Raw genomic sequence first — 24,571 nt, forward strand, 5'->3', positions numbered from 1 at the left:
CCAAAAAAAAGAGAAGGTGAATAGGTTAATCACATTGCTACTACATTAATTCGATTACTACCAGTGACCTATGTAACTAAATGGCATTTATGCCACAGTACGATAGCCAAAATTAATGAATTTTAGGACATTATGTATGTAAACCTCTCACTTAATTTTTTTTTTTTTTAATAGAATCAACTAAAGTACGCAGCATTGAAGTCTCAAAGAACCAAAGCATATTATAATAGTACATTCTGGATAGTTTCTTGGGGTAGGGGGAAGTAGGGGGCAAATTTTTCAAAGGGAAGAGGCCCATTTTTGCTCATAAAAATTATCTCCAAACTTGTGACAGCATTTATGTGGGCAACCGTTGACATTATATAAGCAGATCCAGAAAATACACTTGCAAATGATCAGTACAGGCACCCAGCTGTAGCTGATGCTTTGCTTGTACCTTCGTGAATATTCTCCTGGTAACTGCATGCATTAATCCACTACTAGGATTACATCCTATGAAAGCATTTTTAGCACAAATACACCTCCACCCTCCTTGTTTGAAATGTGAGTGCTGGTGTATTAAAAAATATTTGGAAGACAGACTTATTAAAATAAATATTAAGAGAACACAGTGGGGTATATTTTCAGTGTGGAGCAGAGGCATTTAACTGCATGGCTTCCATTAGCTTTAATGAGAACCGCACAGCTAAATCCTTGAACACCACACTAGAAGATTAACCCAGAAAACACACATTGTTTACTTTTTACTACTACTCTGATTATTACCACGTTCTTCCTCCTCCTCCTCTTCTTCCTCCTCCTCTTCTTCCTCCTCCTCTTCATCCTCCACATCTTCACCTTCCTCTTCATCCTCCTCTTCTTCCTCTTCAATCTCCTCTTCTTCTTCTCGATCTATCTCCTCATCATCCTCCTCCTCGTCACCTTGCTCCTCATTATCATCAGAATATTCCTCCTCTTCTTCATCCTCTTCCTCTTCTTCTTCTTCCTTTTCATCCATCTCCTCTGTTCCATCAGTTTCATAGCACTCATCTACTGAAGAGTTGTCCGCTTTAACCACAAAGGGTTTTCTTTTCGGGGCTGGTTCTTGCGGTTGCTTATCTTGTGTTTTGCGTTTTTTCGCCAGAGGACAGCCATAAACACTGTGCAAAAATAAAAGATGCAAATTATTCCACTGCCCTGTGGATTTCTGTAGGTCAGATTGTATAACTCATGTCATTTAGTCATATATTCTGATTCTACGCCACAATTACTTGCTGTTCTCAAAATGCGTGTTTTCAAACTGAACTGCTACTTAGGCAATAATGACCAAAAGGGAAGACACAAAACCTGGGAAAAAAACCATGAAATTGCAACCAACTGTTATTTACCAGAAAGCGTCGCATGTACAGGGCAGCAGAATAGTTACAGAACTGATACAAATGAGCATTTTTCCTCCTCATTCCTTTTTCTCTTCTACATGTTACGCTTCTCTAAGGGAGACCACTATAGTTTAAAAACCACATGTTATATTACCTGACAGCTATCAGGAATAAAACAGTGCTTCATAAGTGTGTAACATTCAGTAAAATTTTGGTTGATGTATTTTTGTATTTTAATGCTGCTTAAATAATGAAAATACAACCTCATTCCTAATGCTGTAATTTTGTTATTATTGTAAATAATGAACTGCTCTCGAATTCTCCATTGCCATGCTTTGTTATATTGCAACAAGGATGGGAAATGGGAAAGCAAGCTCCCCAACTCAAACAAACCCAGTTTTCATGGCTAGTGTTAGAAATTGTCTCATACTGGAAAAAAATGAAATAATAAATAAAATACTTTGTCAGTGAAGGAAGTCAAACTTTTCAAAGTTCAATACCATTTCCTTGTAAATCATTTAAATGCATTGTAACATAAACAGCATTTCAGAGGTCTTCTGACCTCTAGTATACTTCTACCAAAGTAGCCACCTGTTTCTCAAAGTTCATAAAATCTGTGTTTGTTGAAAGTGATCCCCCTTCTGTAACCCCTTTCACCTCCTACACCGAGTGACTGCACATACAAATTACTTTTTGTTTAAAGAACTTCATCTTTGAACTTTTCTGTTGTGCGATTTTAAATGTTACTCAAGTTACATTTGTTTTATTCTTCTTCCTATGATGAACTAGTCTGGGGACACTTTAAACTGTTCTTTCTAGCCCTTTCTGCATATTTATAACTTCCTTCTTCTACATTACACTTTTTGTTCCTTTTATCCCAATTTATCCCTTCCAGTCCAAATATGCTTCATATTCTATTGACAGACCACTGAAAAATATGGGGTTTCACCACAACTAGTACTACAGATAGAATCATAGAATCATAGAATAACCAGGTTGGAAGAGACCCACCGGATCATCGAGTCCAACCATTCCTATCAATCACTAAACCATGCCCCTCAGCACCTCGTCCACCCGTGCCTTAAACACCTCCAGGGAAGGTGACTCAACCACCTCCCTGGGCAGCCTCTGCCAGTGCCCAATGACCCTTTCTGTGAAGAATTTTTTCCTAATGTCCAGCCTAAACCTCCCCTGGCGGAGCTTGAGGCCATTCCCTCTTGTCCTGTCCCCTGTCACTTGGGAGAAGAGCCCAGCTCCCTCCTCTCCACAACCTCCTTTCAGGTAGTTGTAGAGAGCAATGAGATCTCCCCTCAGCCTCCTCTTCTCAAACGCTCTCTGTGGTATCTGTATGGTCTTGATCTTGGCCTGATTTAATTGCATCCCAGCAGCTACAATGGAATCACAGAATGGTTTGGGCTAGAAGGGACCTTAAAGCCCATCCGATTCCACCCTCCTGTCATAGGCAGGGACAATTTCCACTGGATCAGGTGCCCAAGGCCCATCCAAGCTGGCCTTGAACACCTCCAGGGATGGGGCAGCCACAGCTTCCCTGGGCAACCTGGGCCAGGGCCTCCCCACTCTCATGGTGAAGAAATTCTTCCTCATAGCAAGCCAAAATCTGCCCCTCTCCAGTTTATACCCATTCCCCTTCGTTCTATCACCACAAGCCTTTATGAATAGTCCCTCTTCAGCTTTCTTGTAGGCTCCTTTCAGGTACTAGAAGGTCGTTATAAGGTCACCTCAGAGCCTTCTCTTCTCCGGGCTGAACAAGCTCAACCCTCTCAGCCTGTCCTCATACAGAAGGTGCTTTAGCCCTTGGATCATCTTTGTAGCCTCCTCTGGACCCGTTACAAAAGCCCCGTCTCCTTCTTACGTTGAGGATTCCAGAACTGGACACAGGACTCCAGATGAGGTCTTACAAGAGAGGAATAGAGGGGCAGAATCACCTCCCTTGTCCTGCTGGCCACGCTGCTTTTGATGCAGCCCAGGACACGGTTGGCTTTCTGGGCTGCGAGCGCACATTGCTGGCTCATGTTGAGCTTCTCATTAACCAGCAGCGTAGTAGTCGTAATGGGATACAGTTTTCAGACACTGACACCAAAGTAGAGGCCAAATGGTGCAGACTGGAGGGGGAATAGACCCACATCCCCCCAATCCCAGGACCACGCTCCATCCAGTAGGTTACGTGGCATATCAAGTGGAAGAGCACCTTCTTCTAGGAGATGAGTCCCTGTGCAGCTGGCTGCAAGAAACTCAGTCTGATACACAGCAGGAAAGCAAAAGCCCCAACCTTCATTAATTTTAAGAGCCCTAAGCCTGGGAAAAGAGGAGGCCTAAGCTTCTAGTGTTTTCTCTTTGCACTATATTTGTTTCTATTCAAATCTGCTTCAATATAAAACCTACAAACACAGCAAAAAATTCTTATTCCTAGGTCACCACTACTGCTCACTGCCAAATAACTGTGCTGCCTCTTGCTCTGTGGGTTCTCCTCTTGGTCAACACTCAGCTGCTCAGAATCAATAGGAAAGGCAGGACATATTTTCATGGAAAATATACCACATCATCACTGTCAGGGCAGAAAGAGGAGTTCAATCTCCACCAGTCTGCACCATGCCTAAAACCTGGGGCAAAAGAGGAGCAGTGTTTGTTGTAGTTCTGACCATGCCTGGTTTATTTTCATGTTTCCCCTGATGCTATGGGAGTTCAGATGTTGTGTGTTCGAACTCTTCATATGGAGCTCTGACAGAAGGCAGGTGAATATTTCCTCAAAACTGGAATTTCAGAGTGTGTGTCATGTCCATTGAAAAGGCTGATAATTAGGGAGGAACCTGTTTCATTTAGGTACCTAACAGAGGCTGCATCCTGGAAAATAGGAATGGCTCGTGGCCTGAGGCTCAGGTGGGTTTTAGATACTTGCCTATCAGCTCAATAGGATATAAGCAGACAAGATAACATATGAGTGGATGTGCCTTGCTTTCTTGATTTTTATTCCTTCTCTTTGTGATGTGTATTACTCTCACTATAGTTTCTTCAATGCCATTATCATTCAATGATATTTTCTCAAAATCCTGATCTTTATTTTCAAAGATGTGTGTAGGCTCAATTCCAGCAAAGCCCAGGATTTCATTTCTTCCTCTTATTATAACTTTCTTAGAACATTCTTAGAGGTAAAGTTGACACTTCAGGAAGCTCTGACCTAAAACCATCAAGCCACCAGCAGATGTGAAGCAGTGACAATTTCTGGCTACTAGAGGTGACGCAAACTTAAATATTAAAGCCAGAACATTAACCCCACCTTGCTCCAATCTTTGTTTAGTTAAGAACACTAAATACTTGTGAAAGTTTTCATCTAGTAATGTCCCCAAACAATTCTCTTTAGAATTTGCTACAGTCTAGGAACTGAAGAACACAGTAGGATAACAAATACATCTATTTTGTTTATAAATGTTGCCTAATTTTTGTATTTGGCATCTGTGTATCATAGCAGGATGCCTAGAAGTGGTAGTAACAACAATTTATTTCAACCTTTGACCAATAATTTGTATCTAAAACATCGTGCAATTATACTTAGATGTCAAATACAAAAAGGCTTTATGCTTTTCTACACCATATTTTATAAAGTTTGTGACAATTTAAGACATTAATTGGGATTCAGGTCCCCCTGGGAAATGCATAACTGGCAATGGAAATCAATGCCAGTTAGCTGCCTTATTGGCTTTGATACCTTCATAAATCTCATTAAATAACTATTTCTAACTCATCTGTTCAAGTAAAACTGTGAATCTGAGTTTAGTTTTTCACTATAATAATCTATTCCCAGTGGTTTTGTATATTTTTAGGGCTGAGTCCAGTCTTAAGAACTTGGGAATATGGCATTTTTCCAAGAAAATAAGTTACATTAGTTAACTCCAACTTAGCTTTTGTAAACTCTTCCCTGTTTAGTTTGTGCCAGTTTCTTCACAACTCTGAATTTGATTTTTCCTGTGCTTGGATTTATAGCTTATAAAGCTACCATGGCATGGGTTTTTCTTATAAATCCTTTAAAATACTGTCTTGCATTGTCTTCCTTCAGCTCCCAACTATATATACCTCATACCATCTATATATACCTCGTGTACTACAGACTTCACAGTCTGAGAGAGTTAAAAAAAAATATCCGTGTCTTTCAGAAACCTAGGAAACAGGCCACCAGACCTGGATCCTACTGTTTAGCTGTCCTATTTTCTTCTTTTCCTTTCTCAACCTGTTCTGCTCTCCTCCTTTGTTTCATTAATTTTTCAGATTCTGCCTCCAGGACACTTCTCTCTGATTCTGGCACGATCCCTGTGGTCTCTATGGTGAACACGCTGAGAGGAAGCCAGTGCCAGCTTCTCAGCAGCCTCTGCCACTACCTTCCCCTCCCGACCACATACGGAGAAGACAATCTCTCCCACTGACCTCTTGTCCCTTGTCTATTTGTGAAACCTGCTATTGTTTGTCCTTATAGCTCCCTCAATTTTCTCTTCATTTCCAATTTTGGCTTTTGTGATCCTCCCCTTATTTGCTTATTTTTTAGAGTCGTTTATCCCTACTTAAAGCACTGACCCCATTGATTTATCTGTCTGGCATCCCTTTGTCCATTCTTTTATTGCTCACAGTATTTCCCTGGTCAGCTGGGTTTGTCTTATTTTCCTCTCACGCTTCAGCTCTCTTGGCTTTCAGCAGAATATATATTTGGGCTTCCTGAAACAGGCTTTTGAATATTCCATGCCGCTTTGCTATGTTTCTCAGTCATCTCTGGGTTTTGGAATCTGTCATGAATAATTCTTGTGGAAAGAACATTGCTGAATTTCATAGCGATAAACTCCAAGAGGACATATAGACATGAATAATTGAAGAAATTGAAGAAATAATATATGAATTTAGACTCCTTAGTTAGAAAATTATTTATAGTATTTTTTTTAACTCTCACGCAATATTTCTTCATCAAGAAAGATACCAAGCTACTCACTGAGACATTCAGTAGGGCCTCTCTGCAGGGAATACACATTTCTTTTCCAGAGTTCATAGAATCATAGAATCTCTAGGTTGGAAAAGACCTGTGAGATCATCAAACCCAGCCGTACCTGTCCCCTAATAAACCAGATCCCTGAGCACATCATCTATCCATCTTTTAAATGCTGCCAGGGATGGGGACTCAATCACCTCCCTGGGCAGCCTCTGCCAGTGCTCGAGAGCCCTTTTGGTGAAGAAATTTTTTGTGATGTCCAATCTGAACCTGCCCTGGTGCAACTTGAGGCCATTCCCTCTCTTCCTACTGCCTATTGCCTGGGAGAAGAGACAACTCCAGCCTCACTGCAATGTCCTTTCAGGTAGTTGTAGACAGTGATGAGGTCTCCCCTCAGCCTTCTCTTCTCTGGGCTAAAAACTGAACTTCTTGATTTTTAATATATTTTACTATCAATTTAATACAATTTTTGGCATAGTTACTATGGTTATTACTTTTACACTCTGACAATTAAACATATCTCTTTAAATAAATATAGTATAGGACCAGGGAAATACAACAGAGTTTCTTAATCAGATTACTGATTAATAGTCTCCCCTCCATGATAAGCAAACTCACACATCAAAGGTGGGACACGACGGCTACGTTTAGAAGACACTTTCCTCAATGAACATTTTATTTCCCTACATGAATTAGAAAGGGAGCTCATGTGACAAATAAAGGTTCAGTCAACTTTAAATATATAGTTTAGATAAAGTGATTCCTCTGCCATATTTACCAGCTTTCTTTTTTTTTACTTGTATCTATTAAATCTATTATTTCAGAAGCCTCATGCTGTAAGACCCAAGTAGAAAAAAATAAGATCATGGTAATATTAAGCCCTAAATATGAATAACAATTTTTTTGAGGATTATTACCTTTTTTTTGTCTTTTTTTTTTCTCATTAGTTTTCTGAAAAATCTTACAAAATGTTATTTCAATCTAAAAAGTGTCTCCAGCAACAGTGCTCTCATCCTTTCTTTTTTCATGTGAGAAATTAATTTAACATAAACCAAAATATTTGGCAGGTAATATGATCTAAAAATTTACTATATAGACAATTAATGTGGTTATCAAAATCATTTAATGAAGCACTTAAGTGTCTGAAGTGGCACTGAGGTGGAATTTTATCATCTACAGTTGAGGACAGCAAATTAGGAAGAGTCTGCTTGAAAACACACTTCTGCTTAAGGCTTCAGGCAGAAAATTCCCAAGGCATTTACACTTGTCCTTCTGGGTAGGGAATTATTTTTGGTTTGAACCAGGTAACTTCCATATCTCCAGATGAAGAATTTTAGGATATTGAAAAAAGAGAAATTTTGCAGATGAGTCCTGAAACAAATTTGATCTTCAAAGAATGTGAAAACATAACTAATTTGCATCACACTGCAACCTATTAGATCACTCTCAAAGCAGTGACTACTTCTAGATTTAAAGGGTTGATATTATCAAGTGATAACTATTGACCAGAAAATAAATATTCAGATTCCACCAAACCCTACAGCTTGAACTCCCTGCACTCCGGGAAGATGCCCTTCCCAGCACACTATGATAGAATCATAGAATAACCAGGTTGGAAGAAACCCACCGGATCATTGAGTCCAACCATTCCTATCAAACACTAAACCATGTCCCTCAGCACCTCGTCCACCTGTGCCTTAAACCCCTCCAGGGAAGGTGACCCAACCCCCTCCCTGGGCAGCCTCTGCCAGTGCCCAATGACCCTTTCTGTGAAAAATTTTTTCCTAATGTCCAGCCTGAACCGCTCCTGGTGGATGAGGAAGAGCTGGTAGCACTTTTGTTGAAGCTTCATCATAGGAAAGAAAAAATATCATAATAAATTCAGAAAAGAGATTGACTCCAGTATAGCGATTTGCCTACTCAATTGCAAGAATAAACTCCTTCAGCTGAGAATGATTTTCCATTCATATTTAAATAACTGCTTAAAGTATGCCAAAAATACTACAAGAACGTGCAGCAAACACAGTGGACAGTGATAACTGTGAGGTGGTAGAGTCAAACTTCTTTGAGGGAAATACTTTTAGGTCTCTAAGACACACTGGTCTTAGAGACAAGGTCTCTGGAACAGAGACACACTGATCTCTGGAACAGGCTGCCCAGGGAGGTGGTGGAGTCCCCATATACAGTCGCATAACTTAAGTCAAAGCAAGGATCTTTTATTTAGTTGGATACTGTACATCTCCACTATGTAGCACCTTCCCTGCCCCAATTCACTGGGATTCCATACTGAAGCACCTGAGGAACAGTGGCAGACTTACTGGTTGATCCACCCTGTGGCTGGCAAGGTCATTTCACCCATCACCAAAGTGTCTGCTCTTGACAAGTGAAAGGAAACTTTCTATTTTGCAATAATTAATCCATTTAACCTATAGGTTTATTTAATGGGTTGAATCCCATAGCTGTTCAGTGAAGAAAAATATGGCATGCTAATGTGTTTCCAGGTGTTCTACAAATACACAGGAAAAATCTCAGCCCCAGGAGAGCTCATTTAAAGCAAGATGTAAAAGAGAAATGTTGCAAATCACAAGACTAAAAACTTACGTGGTGCCACAGGTTAGCAAAGCACATGCCCTGCAGCTGTAGAGTATTCAAAAGTACTCATGTAAATTAATCAATATAATATCTGAATCCCCCATGACCTTTGATGTCATGGATGGGGTTCATCTCTCACCTACCCTTAGGCTTCTAAAAACTAAGTCTACGCATGTCAGGTTAAGCTTCCTTCATAAGTCAATACAGAGAAGCTGGAACCTCCTGGGAGGCAATTCATCTCATCGTTCTTAGACACTTTTCCTATATCTTCACTGACAATGCAGGGAATTATTGGTGATTAACTTGTATTTCTACCACTAAGAAATTTGATAAAAGTGAGAGAAATACAAGCCTTTTTCCCTCTTTTTTTTTTTATTTTTTTTTATTGTATGTTCCTCCCCAACAAAGAGAGTAGATTTTAAAACTACAAACCACAATACTTTCAGAAAGAGAAACCAAACCTCTGCTTCTTTCCTTTCCACAACTGCTGTCGCACTTAATTATTTTCCCTATAACTCTCCTATCAGTTCAAGATGAACTGCATGATCCAGTGTCAGCCAAATGCTGTAGTTGCACTATAATCTTAGAATGGCAAACACCCGAATTAACTGTGAGTTCAAGAGCCAGAAGCTACAATTTATTATGCCTTGTTGCCAGATCCTTGAATACAGGGACTGATCAAAGGAACTAGGGCAGTGCAAAGAGCATGAGTTTAGTGACTCATATTGATTCATTAGATGAAATGCGTATAATCAAGTTTTGTTAAGTGGCTATTGATTCTGAGCACCTGGGTTTAGATGTAACCCAGACATATGAAAATGAGAACACGCATAGCCAGTGACCACTTTTGCACTACTTCTAAGAATGCTGACGTCTGCACTAACTCAAAATCCAGAAGTCCACGTTTATTTCAGAACTCTAAACTGGAAGCAAAACCCTGGGAAAGAAAACCCTCTACTTTTCTACATTCAGGCAAAAATGAGACCGGATACATTCAGCTTAATCAAAGTGGTATCTAGAGCTGCCAAGATGTCTAGATTTGTGTATATCCTGTGTTTTCAGCCTTAGTGGTAATGACAACCCTGTTTACAGGTAGAGGGCAAGGCAGGCTCCAATTTATTTATTTTTCATGATACCGTGATATCATAAAATGTGAGAGGTTCATAATCAATCATTCACGAAACTGAAAAGGTTAGAGTATGCTACAAAAGCACATCTGTCAGTTACAAAAGATCTTTGCACAATCACGATGTTTGAGACTTGGACACAAAATGAAATCTTTCTATTCTGATATTTTAAATGTAGCCGCTTTTCAGCAATTCAGCATGCTAAGTTCAAGTGCTCGAAAATCAAGGGAAATAAACTGCTGGAAATCAAAAGCGACTCATGTAGTTATACTGTCAATCATTTAACAACACGGTAAGATACAAATTAGTAGAATCAACACTCGTAGACACAGACTCAACAGATCATGTTTAACACCAACACAACAGGTCAAGCTATCATTGTAGCATGTACTTAAGTATTGAGTAATAGAGTACGCTGTCATTTTATCGCATCTCTGATGTTGGGCTACTCTAATGAGACTATCAGATACTGATTCCCATCACATCAGCTCTACACAGATACAAAATAGCACTGGCTCACAACTTAATTCCAACTAGGCATATGGTGCAAAATTATGAAATACGAACCACTAATTTTCCTGTAACTATAGCAATAAGTATCTTGATGTAAAAGCTAATGGCTACAGAATCTAACCACTGGAAAGGAATAATACTGCAAGGCAGCCTTCTAACGCAAGACTGTCATCAGTAAACATCTGAAATTACCCCAAAAAAGACAAAACCAAAGTGATACAAGCTTCAACCTCTTCAGTGCGTATGTACTGGATTCTCACCTCCAGCACAAGCTACAGGATATCATTCTTTGTCTTGCACGGTTGGTTAGGAGTCATTCAAGAGTGAAATATCCTAAATCCTAGTTGTTAGAGGATTGAGATGTTTAAATCTTCCTATTTTGAAACAAAAAAAAAGACAAAAAAAAAGAAAAAAAAAAAGATTGTGCCTTTCCATAACATAGATCAAATATGATTATTGTAAAACAGAATGGAAATGACAGCATTCTCTCTACTTTATTGCATTATGGAGTTACAGGTAGAGCTCATCTCTTAGTAAAACTGCTAACCATTGTTAATATGCATTTAGCAAACATTATTACGAAGGAACTGAAAGTTCATCCTCCATATAAATTTGTGGGGTGTTTTCTTTCTTAGTGTGCTCTGCTCCCAAAACGTCACCATAAAAAATCTGCTTAGAATCAGAGTCATAGAATGGTTTGAGTTGGAAGGGGCCTTAAAGATCATCTAATTCCAGCCCTTCTGTCATGGCCAGGGACACCTCCCACTAGACCAGGCTGCTCAAGGCCGCATGAAGTTTAGCATAAAGTGGATTTAAAAAATACCTTTATCATTATAACTCCTTGAGCCCAATTTCTAGGACATTTTGGTACTGGCTGTTGTGCCTACCAGGTTGCCATGGTACACAAAGTTCTAAGCCCAAACTTATAACCAAGACTTTTTGTTCTCAGTGCTAGACAGACACAGCTATTTTAGTATTAAGTAATTTTCACGTCATCGGTCCCTACCAGAAGTTTCTATCAGAGGTGTGTTAGAGCAATTTGGGGTTCTAGACCCACACAGTTTTCCTGCCTTAACTTTTGCTCAGTGTGGCTGTGATGGGACATATCCTTCTAGAGACACAAATATAATGCCTTACCTTTTTCCACCCCATGCAAGTATTGTGGATCATTACTCTCCCATCCAAAACAATGCAGTTGCACACCCTCTGCCCCTGCCTTGACTTAAACCCTGAAAGTCATACATTTGTTTGTACTAATAATCTATTGAACTAGTCTCTTTCTGCAGCGTATAGAATTTGCTTTGCTGTAATATCAAGGGGTCTTGCAAATATTTTTTCCACTAAGATACGAGTTCACCTACCTTAAGGATATTGTTTCAAGCTGTTGGTACGCTGGTTGAACTCGATGACCTCAAAGGTCTTTTCCAGCCTAGCGATTCTATGATTTTATTGTTCAAAAGACAAAACTGCATTTTTTATGTTCGTTCAGGTTTTTTTCACCTTTTTGCATGATTAGAAGAATTAGAAATGCTCTCACCTAAAAATAAAAGCTTACCTACTGGCTCAATAGCCTGGCTCCAAAAGCCAGATGACTAGATATGGGTCTAAATGGCTTTGCCTTAATCTGTTTGGCTTTTTTTTTTTTTTTAATATATATATCTGATGAAGTGAAGGATGCCTGTTCAGGAAGAAAAAAAATCTAACTGAATTTAATCACATTCTAATCCAGAATAGTGAGGATCCAAGTTGACTCATATCACGATTAAAAAAAAAAATACTACGGTATATAATGTTACTTTTTATAGCTGACAGTGAGTTCTATTAGGCTGCAGAAGAGTCTCTGATGGAAAATGAAAATAGCTTCCCAAGGGAGTGGAAGCCCCACACAGCATGATTTAAATGTGGCAGCTGGGTTGTGGGTGGAAATGTCGGTTTCCATTGAAAATCTGCTGTCAATGTACCTCCTAGATTTCACAGGAAAATGTGGCAGTTATCCCTCTCTGAATTTCAGCTGCTCAGTTTTAAAGATGCACAGAGAGAAAGAGTAGCAAGGGGTCAACAACTGAACAGAGAAAGGTCCATAATGATGGACTGTCCTACGATCAAAGGCTAACAGTGGGAGATGTCTGGAAATACAAGTGTATAACAGGAAGATGGCAAGAAGAGGAACAGATTCTTTAGTTTTTTAAGATGAATCATAGAATCAGGCTGCCCAAGGCCCATCCAGCCTGGCCTTGAACCCCTCCAGAGATGGGGCAGCCACAGCTTCCCTGGGCAACCTGTTCCAAGGCCTCACCACCCTCATTGTGAAGAATTTCCTCCTAATGTGTAATCTAAATCTTCCCCTCTCCAATTTAAAGCACTCATCCCTCTTGTCCTGTCACTCCATGGCTTTGTAAAAAGTCCCTCCCCAGCTTTCCTGGAGTCCAGAATTACTGTCTTAGGGACAAAGGATAAAACTGGGAAATGACTGGAAATCAAATGTACAGGAAGATAGCAAGAAGGTGAACAGATTCTTTAGTTTTCATAGAATCACTTGTTTTATTAACATTTTAGTTACAAGAGTGGGAAATGTGAGTTAGACGAACATAAATAAATCCTAAGTTATTCTTCAAGTGCTCCAGAGTGAACTGCATCCTCATAGCACCCTCTCTCTTCTTTAGATTCAGGGTGCAGTTTTATAAGGTGAAGGGCTACCTCTTAGAAAACATATGCCACTTCAAAGACTACTTACAATTTTTTCAACAGTTTGAGGCATTCCAGTGCTTAACATTTATGTCTCATGGAACATCGGTTAGCAATGTGTTAGTCACTTTTGAAAATGGTCCCTATATGTTTAGGAAAGAGATCTATAGTGGAAATAGTCTTGGCAAAATTAAGTAACATCACACTTAACTATAAAGTACTCAAGTTTACATGACTAAGTTCCTTAGTGAAAGAATTCCCCAATGGTACGATAATATAAAGTTATATAAGCATGGTAGTCACTATTACAAGAGTATTGACTGTGGTATATCTGTCCTAAGAAATGTGAAGTACCGTGAAAAGAATGTTTCCAAAATCACTTCTCTCTGTTTTGTTGATGTCTGCATCTACTTGCAGCTCTACCTTATTCATCATCTTCTCTGCCAGGCAGAGAGGGACCTGAGGGAGTTGGTTGACAGTGGCTGAACATGAGCCAGCAGTGACCCAGGTGGCCAAGAAGGCCAATGGCATCTTGGCTTGGATTAGAAACGGTGTGGCCAGCAGGAGCTGGGGAGTGATTGTGCTTCTGGACTCAGCAGTGGTGAGGCTACACCTCAAATTCTATGTTCAGTTTTGGGCCCCTAACTACAAGAAAGACGTTGAGGGGAGAAGAGGAGAATGACAGAGCAGGCGAAGGGGTTGGAGAACAAATCTTATGAGGAGCAGCTGAGGAACTGGGGTTGTTTAGCCTAGAGAAAGGGAAGTTGAGGGGAGACCTTATCACTGTCTACAACTGCCTGAAAGGAGATCATAGGGAGATGGGTGTTGGTCTCTTCTCCCAAGTGACAGGGGATAGATAAGAGGGAATGGCCTCAGGTTGCACCAGGGCAGGTTCAGATTGGACATAAGGAAAAATTTCTGCACTGAAAGGGTTCTCAGGCACTGGCAGAGGCTGCCCAGGGTGGTGGTTGAGTCCCCGTCCCTGGGGGGATTTAAAAGACGGGTAGATGAATTGCTCAGGCATCTGGTTTATTAGTGGACAGGTACAGTTGGACTCGATGATCTCAAAGGTCTTTTCTAACTAAGCAATTCTATGATTCTATGAGCTCGAAAATATGACTCATAATCCAAAAAAATCACTTTGCAATGCAAGTATAAGAATCGTGCCTGTGGTATGGATGGCTACTTCATTGCTCTCTGTTTTGAGACAAGCATTGTGGTAAGAAGTGCTTTAGTCACCAAACTAACTTTTCTCTCCGTTTCTGTTCTCTGTAGAAGTCCTCACACTCCTTTCTGTCTACAGGCCTGGCTTCAGCAGGTGGGACAGAGGCAACCTCACGTTAGTCACTCTTCACCTGTCATCCTTCTGGTATGGTTCTGGCTTGGGAATTAGCAATGTGTTTGAGTCCACGCAGGCTGATGGGGAAACCAAACCAGCATGTTCCTTCCTGAGGTAGCATCCTCAAGGCTGTTCCAGGATGCAGTGCTATCATGAAATTTTTGGTGAAAGTGGATGTGACTGCTCTGTTTCTTATAGAAATCAGGGCTGTCCCTGCATGTTAGCATGAGCAGAGAATGCCTGCCACGCCAACTGGACCAGAGGATGCTGGTACCAGTGGTCTGCCAGTATCAAACATTCTGGCATGTAGAAAACACTGAGCAGCACAACTTAGCTAAGCTGGCAGCGCCTCTAGGCATACACAAACAGCCTTTCTATTACAAGTTTATCAACTACAGGCTTGGGGGTTTTGTTGATTCTGCTCTTAAATATGATCCAGCTCTACCTCCCCCCACAGGAGTTGGAACTGGATGATCTTTAAGGTCCCTTCCAACCCAAACCATTCTATGATTCTATTATTTCAGCACCTATGGTCAATGTAAGTTGTGCCCTAGAAGTTTCTGCTTATATTCTGACTTTTATGTTGAAAAGCTTTTTGTGAAAATCACAGATGTAGAAACTTAATGGTGGAAATCTTCCATCTCATCCCTAATTAACAGCTAAATCTACTAAATGGAAGGAGGGCTAGGTATCGGAGGGCATTTTAGTGGCCAACATACCTAGAAGGTCTTGAAAGTAAGGACAATAGCCTGCATAGGTACCATTTCCCTTCAAATTATCTGATGTCATGCAAAGTTATACTGTAACACAGCCAGTAGATAAATCTGTCCTGACTCTTCACCAGATGATTGTAAATTTCCTTATGGCTTAAAAACCAGGCAGTTTGGTGTCATCTCTGTTTTTCAGACCAGGCAATGAAATTTCATAGAATTATGGAATCATAGATTCATGGAATGGTTTGGGTTGGATGGGGCCTTAAAGCCCATCCAGTTCCAAACCCCCTGGACAGCACCTCCCACTGGACCAGGCTGCTCAAGACCCCATCCAACCTGGCTTTGAACACCTCCAAGGATGGAGCAGCCACAACTTCCATGGGCAACCTTTTCCAGTGTCTCACTCATCTTCCAGGTGAGTTTCAGGGTTTTGTATGGAGTTCTAGAGCAATACAATTACAGAATACCTTGATATAAGAGGAATGAAATTCTATTCCTGGTTACAAAATATATCAGTTTCATCCACAAAGCAAAAGTAAGTAAAGAAATAAATTTACTACTAGAAAATCTAAACGAACTGATAGTTCTGCTGTGGTTCTACACAAGCTGCCCACTAGGCTGTGATTTCTAAATCTGACTAAGTGCTATTATTTTCAATGAACAATCAAAATTATAGTAGATAGAAAAAAACTGAATGATTTCTCCAGTTTATGATTTTGCTTAAGTGCTGACATTTTAAATAAGTGGATACACTTTTAGTGAATGCCATTTTAACTGTTCAGTCCCTCCTCCTACATCCTTTTAATAACAAAACTGGAAGCAGCAAGCTTGGCTGCTAATATATGAAGTAACACAACAGTGAGAATTTATTTGCAGTCTTTCAAAAATGATATTTGTTTTATAACTCTAACTCATTTTCGGAGTCCGTTTTTCTCTGTGATTTCTTTAGGTCTCCCAAGCTAGGCAAAGCCAGGCCACGTCAGTTCTTAGTATGTCAGTATTTCCAAGGAACACCTAGGTGCTGCAGAGACAGTACAATGACTCAGAAAGTAGTACACGTTCCTTGCCAGTAGCACTGAAACAAATTCACCATGGTGGAAGGGACAGAAGACTGTAAATCTGGTAATACCTTATGTCACATGGAATTAAAAAAGAGCTAAATGTCTGTGTTTCAAGACCTCAAAATGTTAATTCCAAAGCCCTGCTCAAAATCATGCCATGCAATTACATTCTGTCAGAATTATTCCTGCATGTGCAGAGAGATAGACAATCTTTCCTTTTTTTCTTTTTTTTCACTTCTCATCTCAAACTCCTCTGCTCTATAAATGTGCACTGATAAAAAATTGCCAAGACCAGTCTTGTGAGTCAATGAGCTATTGTGAAGGTATTACAACATCATAAGCAGTAAGACCTTTGGTGTCATCTGAAATCAAAGACTGAACATCACAAAATGCACTGAGGATCTTGTGTTAACACTTGAGAAATGTTTTTAAATGAACGGCTGAAAAAGCTTTATGAGCATAAAATGCAGTTACTGTAGCAATTTAGTTGGGATTTTGCATCTTCTACTTCCTTTCACAAAGTACGGAATATCCCTCAGCAAGTTTGCAGATGACACCAAGCTGAATGGTGCGGTTGCCACATGAGAAGGATGGGATGTGATCCAGAGAGACCTGGAAAGGCTGGAGAAGTGGGCCTGTGTGAACCTCATGAGGTCCAACAAGGTCAACTGCAAGGTCCTACACCTGGGTTGGAGCAATCTGCAGTTTCAATACAGGATGGGGGATGATGAGATTGAGAGCAGCCCTGTGGAGCATGACTTGAGGGTGCTGATTAATAAGAAGCTCAGCATGAGCCGGCAGTGTGCACTCACAGCCCAGAAGGCCAACTGTGTCCTGGGCTGCATCAAAAGCAGCGTCGACAGCAGGGTGAGGGAGGGGATTCTGCCCCTCTATTCCCTCTTCTGAGACCCTACCTGGAGTTCTGTGTCCAGTTCTGGAATCCCCAACATAAGAAGGAGATGGAGCTATTGGAACAGATCAAGAGGAGGCTGCAAGTATGATCAGAGGGCTGGAGCACCTCCCATGCGAGGACAGGCTGAGAGAGTTGGAGTTCAGCCTGGAGAGGAGAAGGCTCCAAGAAGACCTTATAGCGACCTTCCAGTACCAAAAGGGTCTACAAGGAAGCTGGGGAAGGACCTTTTATAAAGACGTGGAGTGACAGGATGAGGGGCAATGGATATAAACTGGAGATAAGCAGATTTAGACTAGGCTTAAGGAGGAATTCTTCACAATGAGCATGATGAGACACTGGCCCAGGTTGCCCAGGGAAGCTGCAGCTGCCCCATCCCTGGAGGTGTTCAAGAACAGGTTGGATGGGGCATCGGGCAGCCTGATCTAGTGGGAAGTGTCCCTGCCTATGACAGGGTTGTTCGAATTAGAAGAAACTTAAAATCCCTTCCAATCCAAACTATTCCATGATTCTCAGATTGTATGACTGATCATCCCAGAAGAAACCATGTGAGACCAGGATCTATATTAAACGGTATGTCAGTAATTCCAGCACATTGATTTCATGTTCCCTGTAAATACTCAATAACAAGAGATTGTGAATCTTTATATAAATGAACTTCTAATATAAGAAGAGTGGTCTAAAGCAAGAAGCACTGAAGCAGAACTCTGAGGCATGACTCAAGTTCTGGCCATGACGCAGATCTCTTAAGTGGTAGCAGAGCATCACAAACTGCTAGTTTACCAGGGGAGTAAAATGCATTACAGCTCTCAGTTTCTATGCACAGCTGCACAGTGAAGATCTAACGCCCAGGTGAGGAACAGTATGTCTGCTCCTTTTCTGATATCTGGGGACATGTAGACACTTAATACACAGCAGACTTCAGATGCTCCAATCTGGACTGGAGGAAGGTTTTTGCTGTAGTGGGGGATTTGCACTCGTGGAATTAACCACTTGAAGCCTTCTTTTTTCTTAGAGAAACAGAGATTAACTCAGTCTTTTGACTAGGAGATGGCCAAAGGAGGAATCATGATCCCAGCCTTAGCCATTATCTAATCTAGAAGACACCAAAGTGTGTGAGAAAATTGTGTTTAATACCCTCTTTCACCAGGGGTAACTGAAGCTTGATTTTACATCTCAAAAGGCTGCTTGCTGACAAGGTTTTACAATAATTTCGGTTGAGAGTGCCCACTTCTCTAATATTTCAGGGAAAAAACCAAACAACATTTACGTGTTCTTTGCTCCTGGTGAAGGATTCATTTCACTCATCTCTAAAATGAGGGCTAATGCTGGAAATAAGGTTCTTCTCTCTCCAAGTGACTCCTCAGAGTTATAAAACTATACTCTTCACTCTTCCTTTTGGATATATCATTGTCCATAAAATAAGTACAGATCAAGAAAAGAGAGTGCAAGTATCCTGATATCTCAACTTCTTTATAATCAATGCAAGTTCCCAGAAGATGAGAGAAAGAATAAAATAGCGGGTGAGTGCCATGTTTGTATAGATCTCACTTTGGAGGACTTTAAAAGACGCTTGTTACACTGAAACAAGCAGATAGTTAGAGATGTGCTAGCTGTGCTTTGGTACCAAGTATGATATAGGTATCAAGGTGCCCAAATAAATGTTTCCTGGGAGAACAATAGAAATTGGGACAAGCTTAATGTTAAAAGTACAACTCTACTTTGACTTTGGAGTTACAGAATCAGAATCATGAAGGCTAGAAAAGACCTCTACGATCATCAGGCCCAGCTATCAGTCCAACACTACCAGGCCTGCTAAACCATGTCCCAAAGTGCCACATCTACCCGTAGTTTGAACAGTTCCAGGGACAGTGACTCCACCACTTCCCTGGGCAGCCTGTTCCAATGATTCACCACTCTTACAGTAAAGAAATTTTTCCTAATATCCAACCTAAATCTCCCCTGCTGCAACCTGAGGCCATTTCTCTCAGACTATTGCCATTCACTTGGTAGAAGAGACCAACGCCCACCTCACTACAAACTCCTTTCAGGTGGTTGTAGAGGGCAATAAGGTCTCCTTTCAGCCTTCTCTTCTCTAGACTAAACAACTCCATCTCCCTCAGCTCCTCCTCATAAGATCTGTGTTTCAGACCCTTCACCAGCCTTGTTGCCCTTCTCTGGACACACCTCAGCACCTCAACATGCCCAAAACTGGGGTGCGACCAGTGCCGAGTGCAGGGTGACAATCACTTACATGATCACTCACGTCCTGCTGGCCTCACTGTTTCTGATACTAGCCAAGATACTGCTGGTCTTCTTGGCCACCTGGGCCACTGCTGATTCATATTCAGTCAGCTAAAAAAAAAAACCCCGAGCTTTCTCTGTTGGGCACTCTCTAGTCACTCTTCCCCAAGCCTGTAGCTTTGAATGAGGTTGTTGCCTCCCAAGGGCAGGACATGATGCTTGGCCTTGTTAAACCTCATACAATTTACTTGGACCCATTGATCCAGCCTGTTCAGATCCCTCTGCAGAATTTTCTACTCTGCAGCAGATGAACATTCCTGCACAGTTTGGTGACATCTGCAAACATACTGAGGGTGCACTTAATCCTTTCAACCAAATCATTCATGAAGATGTTAAACGTGACTGGCCCCAACACTGGGCTTTCTATGAGCTGCCAGCTTCTCTAGGAGAATGCTGTAGGTGTCAAACAAGTGTCAAAGGCTTTACTGAAGTCAAGGTAAATAACATCCACAGCCTTTCCCTCATTATGCGTCCCTCATTTTAGACACAAAATAAGTGAGGGATGGTGAAGGGCCATGCTTGGGACTGAGTGACTTAAAGTAGGAATCAAACGCACGCCAGTTCTTAGCTCCAGCCTTTATTCTGAACACCTATTCCCCATTAATTTCATGGAGACATTATGAGGGTGAAAAACAGTGGCAGGTGCACGTCAACGGTGAATTGCTTTCATGAGTATCAATGGGACAGAATGTATTCAATCACTACTTTTTCACCCAATTCAGTGGCCTGTCCATTACTTTAAATTTAAAAAGTTGATGGCAGAGAAATCTGTCCAAACCCCAGGAAACTGAACTTAAAAAAGCTGGTTTAAATGGCTAGTATTGGCATTTAAAACCAGTCATATCCTGTCCTGTCTCATTTGGCTTTTTAGTGTTACAAATTTTATCATAAATTACAGATTTGAGACATGGATCTGATTCCAATCACAGGAATGTTTTCTCTTAGGTATTAAGCCCCTTCTCCATTCTTCCAAAAAATACTGACAGTGCAGCACTGCTGGTTCTCTCAAGTAACAAAAGGACACTATGTTCTGTGATCATTTTTCATGTAATGAGATTTCCTTGGGAAGCTGAATCAGGTGAGTAGCCAGGAAACTAGGTAAGTCCAATCATCTGGTTGAAGTTATCCCCATTTACAGTATCCTAAGCTTTATAGTGCTGAGGTTGTCTTCAGGAGCTAATTGTCCCCTGGGCATTTGGTTCTGTGCCATGGATGTGGATTTATTTAGATTTATTATTCTCATCAAAGGTGGCTCAGAAGTATTTCTCCTTTCCCTGTCCTGAGCTGACACCACTGGAAGCAGTACATATCAGCCACTAATAAGAAGTGATGCCTTTGAAAGGGCTGTCTCAACTTATTGAAAATCTTCAAGGTAAGTCTTTAAAGACACATCATATTTTATTTTTAGGGGGGAAACCCATCAAACCATTATTTTGTTTTCTTTTTTTTTTTCTATAACTTTGTTTCTTGTTTTCTAATTTCTTTCATCTTTTGTGCCTCATTTCTCTCTCATTTCTACAAATGCACTTATGTGGATTCTTCTTCTGCCCTGGTCTAGTGATTTAGAACATGCACAAGGTAAACAGACCTTGGTTTCTGTTTCCTTCATGTTTGAGTTGGTTTCCTGTTTTCTTCATATTCTTTTGCTACCCCAAGTAATACTTAGGATACCTGTTCTCAATGTTTGAAAGAAAAAGGTAAATATAACTTTAGTTTTTACTTATGTGATTTCCCCTGCCCCATTTTGGATGATTCTAGCATGATCTCTAAGGTCCCTTCTAACCCAAAGCATTCTATGATTGTATGATATTCATTGAGGTGAAATTAACATGCAGGATGATGCTATTCTCTGATAGTGTGGGTGCCACCTAGGGATAAAACTTTTTCAAAGTAGAAGGATGCAGGCAGCTCTGTAGTACCCTCATCCCAGTGCAGTGATGTTGCTCGTGGCTTTTCTGGTTTAGCACAAGGCTAATAAACACAACTGCATCATCACTGAAATATTCATTAATGAAAAGATGTCTTAAATGCTCCCATCTTTTTAAACCTGAGAATCAATATTTTTAAAGAAATATTGTAGAAATAATTCACAAAATATGAAATAGAGAAATTAGAGTTGGGCACCAAAGGCAGCTCAGTTTGGGTCACTGCTGCACTTGCACTGCTTCTTATGGAACTTGTCCTCCACTGGTTCAGGTGGTTCCTCCCATAGGAACTCCCATAATATACAACTCGAATCATGGGTTACACCAATTTTAAGGGGTTTCCATTAGCATCTCCTCCCCTGGTCCTTCTGGGCCACGTTATAGGGTATAACATTGCAATGAACTCCTGCTAACCAGGAACTCCTGCTAACTCCTGAACAACAAGAGGTTCCTGCTATTGTAATTCCCATAAAATACAACTCAAATCACAGATTATTTTCACCCAGGATTAAATCACCTTGAGGTACAAATTAGACTCCCCAATCCTGCCACATTTTCCAACAAGTGGTCCCAGGTCCTTGAGCAAAACCAATTCCACAAATAGGTTTACAGTTTCCTGAGGAAGGAACAATCCAGGCTGCTTTTCACATGTTCCTTATATGAACTACAAGGAACTTATCTCCTTCCACAGTGTGCAGGGGTTTTGATCAGGTCAGCTGGCAGATGCTCTAGAGTTAACTAGCCAAGTAGCTTCTGCTAAATGTGTATCCCAGTGCTTGAATGTCCCAGCACACAGTGCTCTTAGTGTAGTTTATAACAGTCTATTATATTGTTCAGTTTTGCTGGAGACCAGTGCCTGATAGCAGATGTGATAGCAGTACGATACGCCTACTGACTGCCATGCTCCTTGGCTCAGGTGTTTATGAGGTTGTTTTGAAAATGAATCCTGTTCTTTCATCACCACAAGACTTGCTTTTCAAGGCACAAGATAGTATTCTGAGCAGTGGCATGGGTCACAGAGAATGTTTCCAATCATCTAATAGTGCTTGCAATGGTAGGTTCATGATACCATGATATAATCAATCTGCCGGGTTTCCCCATATTGATATTTCAGGCATCATCCTCTATACGGAAAAGGCTTTAGCTGCTCAGCTTGTTGGAATATGGCAGGCATTTAACATTCATGGATAACCTGTGAATGGCATCAATAGTCAAGTCCACCCCTTGATCACAAGTCTATTTGTCTGTTACATACCTTCCTAAATGTCCTGATGTGCTATAAGCCCATGGAGCATTAAATACCTCCTCGTTATCTTCCCAATCCAGATCCTCCTGAGCCGCTTCAATTCTAGCAGTGTGGTCCACCTGCTCGGTGGTTGTGATGTTCTTCAGTGGCACGACTCATGGGTATGCGAGCATCTACGTGACACACTTTTACAATCAGGTTCTCTACCCAGGCAGCAATATCTTGCCATAATTCAGCGGCCCAGATGGATTTATCTCTGCCAGTTGGCCTGCTTCCACTGCTGTAGCCACCCCCACAGGGCATTTACCACCATCCATAACTCAGGATAGAGACAAATTACTAGCCGTTTTTCTCATTCAGCAGTATCTAAAGCCAGCTGGATGGCTTTCACCTCTGCAAATGGACTCAATTCACCTTGTCCTTTAACAGTTTCTGCAACTTGTTGTGTAGGACTTCACAAGCAGCTTTCCACCTTCAATGTTTTCCCACAACATGACGGCATCCGTGTGTAAACGGGGCACATCCCTTTGCATTTTTTGGTAATTTATTATATGGAGGGGCCTCTTCAGCATGAATCACCTCCTCTGGCAACACTCCAAAATTATGGCCCTCTTGCTGGTGCATGATCACTTCTAGGATTTCTGGGTGGTCAGATTGTCAGGGTTTCCCATTCAAGTCCATCACGTTAGCAGCACAGCCTACTTAGTCCATGTAGTGTCAGTTGCATGATGTGTAGAGGGGACCCTCCCTCTGAACCACTAACCAAGTACAGGCAATCGAGGAGCCAAAAAGAGCTGTGTCAGTACCAAGTACTTCTGAAGTGGCTTAAAATCCTTTGTGTGCTGCTGATATTTCTTTTTAATTTCATAGAATCATAGAATTGCTTGGTTGGAGAAGACATTTGAGATCATCAAGTCCAACCGTACCTGCCTGCTACTAGATCATATCCCTGAGCACTTCATCTACCCATCTTTTAAACGCCTCCAGGGATGGGGACTCAACCACCTCCCTGGGCAGTGGTTCCAGTGCTTGAGAACCCTTTCCGTGAAGAAATTTTTCTAATGTCTAATCCAAACCTGCCCTGGTGCAACTTGAGGCCATTCTGTCTCATCCTACCCCCTGTCACTTGGGTGAAGAGACCAACACCTGTCCCGCCACAACCTCCTTTCAGGCTGTTGTAGATGGTGATAAGGTCTCCCCTCAGCCTTCTCTTCTCCATGCTAAACAATCCCAGTTCCCTCAGCCGCTCCTCTTAAGATTTGTTCTCCAGCCCCTTCACCAGCTATATTTAGGTGGTAATAGGCTTCAGATTCCCTATAATCCTAGCTCCAAACCCCTAAATGTTGACCTCAAGTCCTTCCAGATGTTTTCTGTGCTTTTTCACCTCTTTCTGGCTGAGGCATAAAGCATATTTTTCACATCTTGTTCTGTCAGGACTGGCCCAAGCGCTATTGCACTCACTATTTCCATCTCATTTGTTCAAAGATGCCTGCTCAGGGATCCATTCAGAATTGTTCTTTCAAGTTGCTGGATAGACAGACTGTAACCTGGGATCTGTCTCCAGAACATAAGACACCTGAGAAAGCTTGTTTATTTTCTTGTTAGTTGATGGAGACACAGCTGTTATTTTATTGATCCCATCCACTGGGACATGACAACATCCATCTTATTACTAAAATTTGGATCTCCTGTGCAGGTCATTTGACCTTACTTTGTTTTACAGTAAAAACAGATTTTGAAAGAATCTGGATTATTCTTCTCCACTTCTCAAACGCTTCCTCTGCTGTGTTTCCCCACACAATGATATCATC

General features: G+C 41.1%; 1 protein-coding gene across 17 annotated transcripts in view; it reads right to left on the reverse strand.

Moving 5' to 3' along the window:
• MYT1L (myelin transcription factor 1 like) overlaps positions 1–24,571 on the reverse strand; it is a 333,318-nt gene that overhangs the window by 102,955 nt on the left and 205,792 nt on the right. For 13 of the 17 annotated variants that reach the window (XM_069851546.1, XM_069851547.1, XM_069851549.1 and 10 more), the window contains exon 6: positions 766–1,139. In XM_069851546.1, the coding sequence (XP_069707647.1) occupies positions 766–1,139 (374 nt within the window). The remainder of the gene's footprint in view (positions 1–765; positions 1,140–24,571) is intronic. The other 4 variants (XM_069851560.1, XM_069851557.1, XM_069851556.1 and 1 more) reach the window with 1 other exon arrangement.

This window comes from Phaenicophaeus curvirostris, chromosome 2, assembly GCF_032191515.1.
Source record: "Phaenicophaeus curvirostris isolate KB17595 chromosome 2, BPBGC_Pcur_1.0, whole genome shotgun sequence".
Taxonomy (NCBI): domain Eukaryota; kingdom Metazoa; phylum Chordata; class Aves; order Cuculiformes; family Cuculidae; genus Phaenicophaeus; species Phaenicophaeus curvirostris.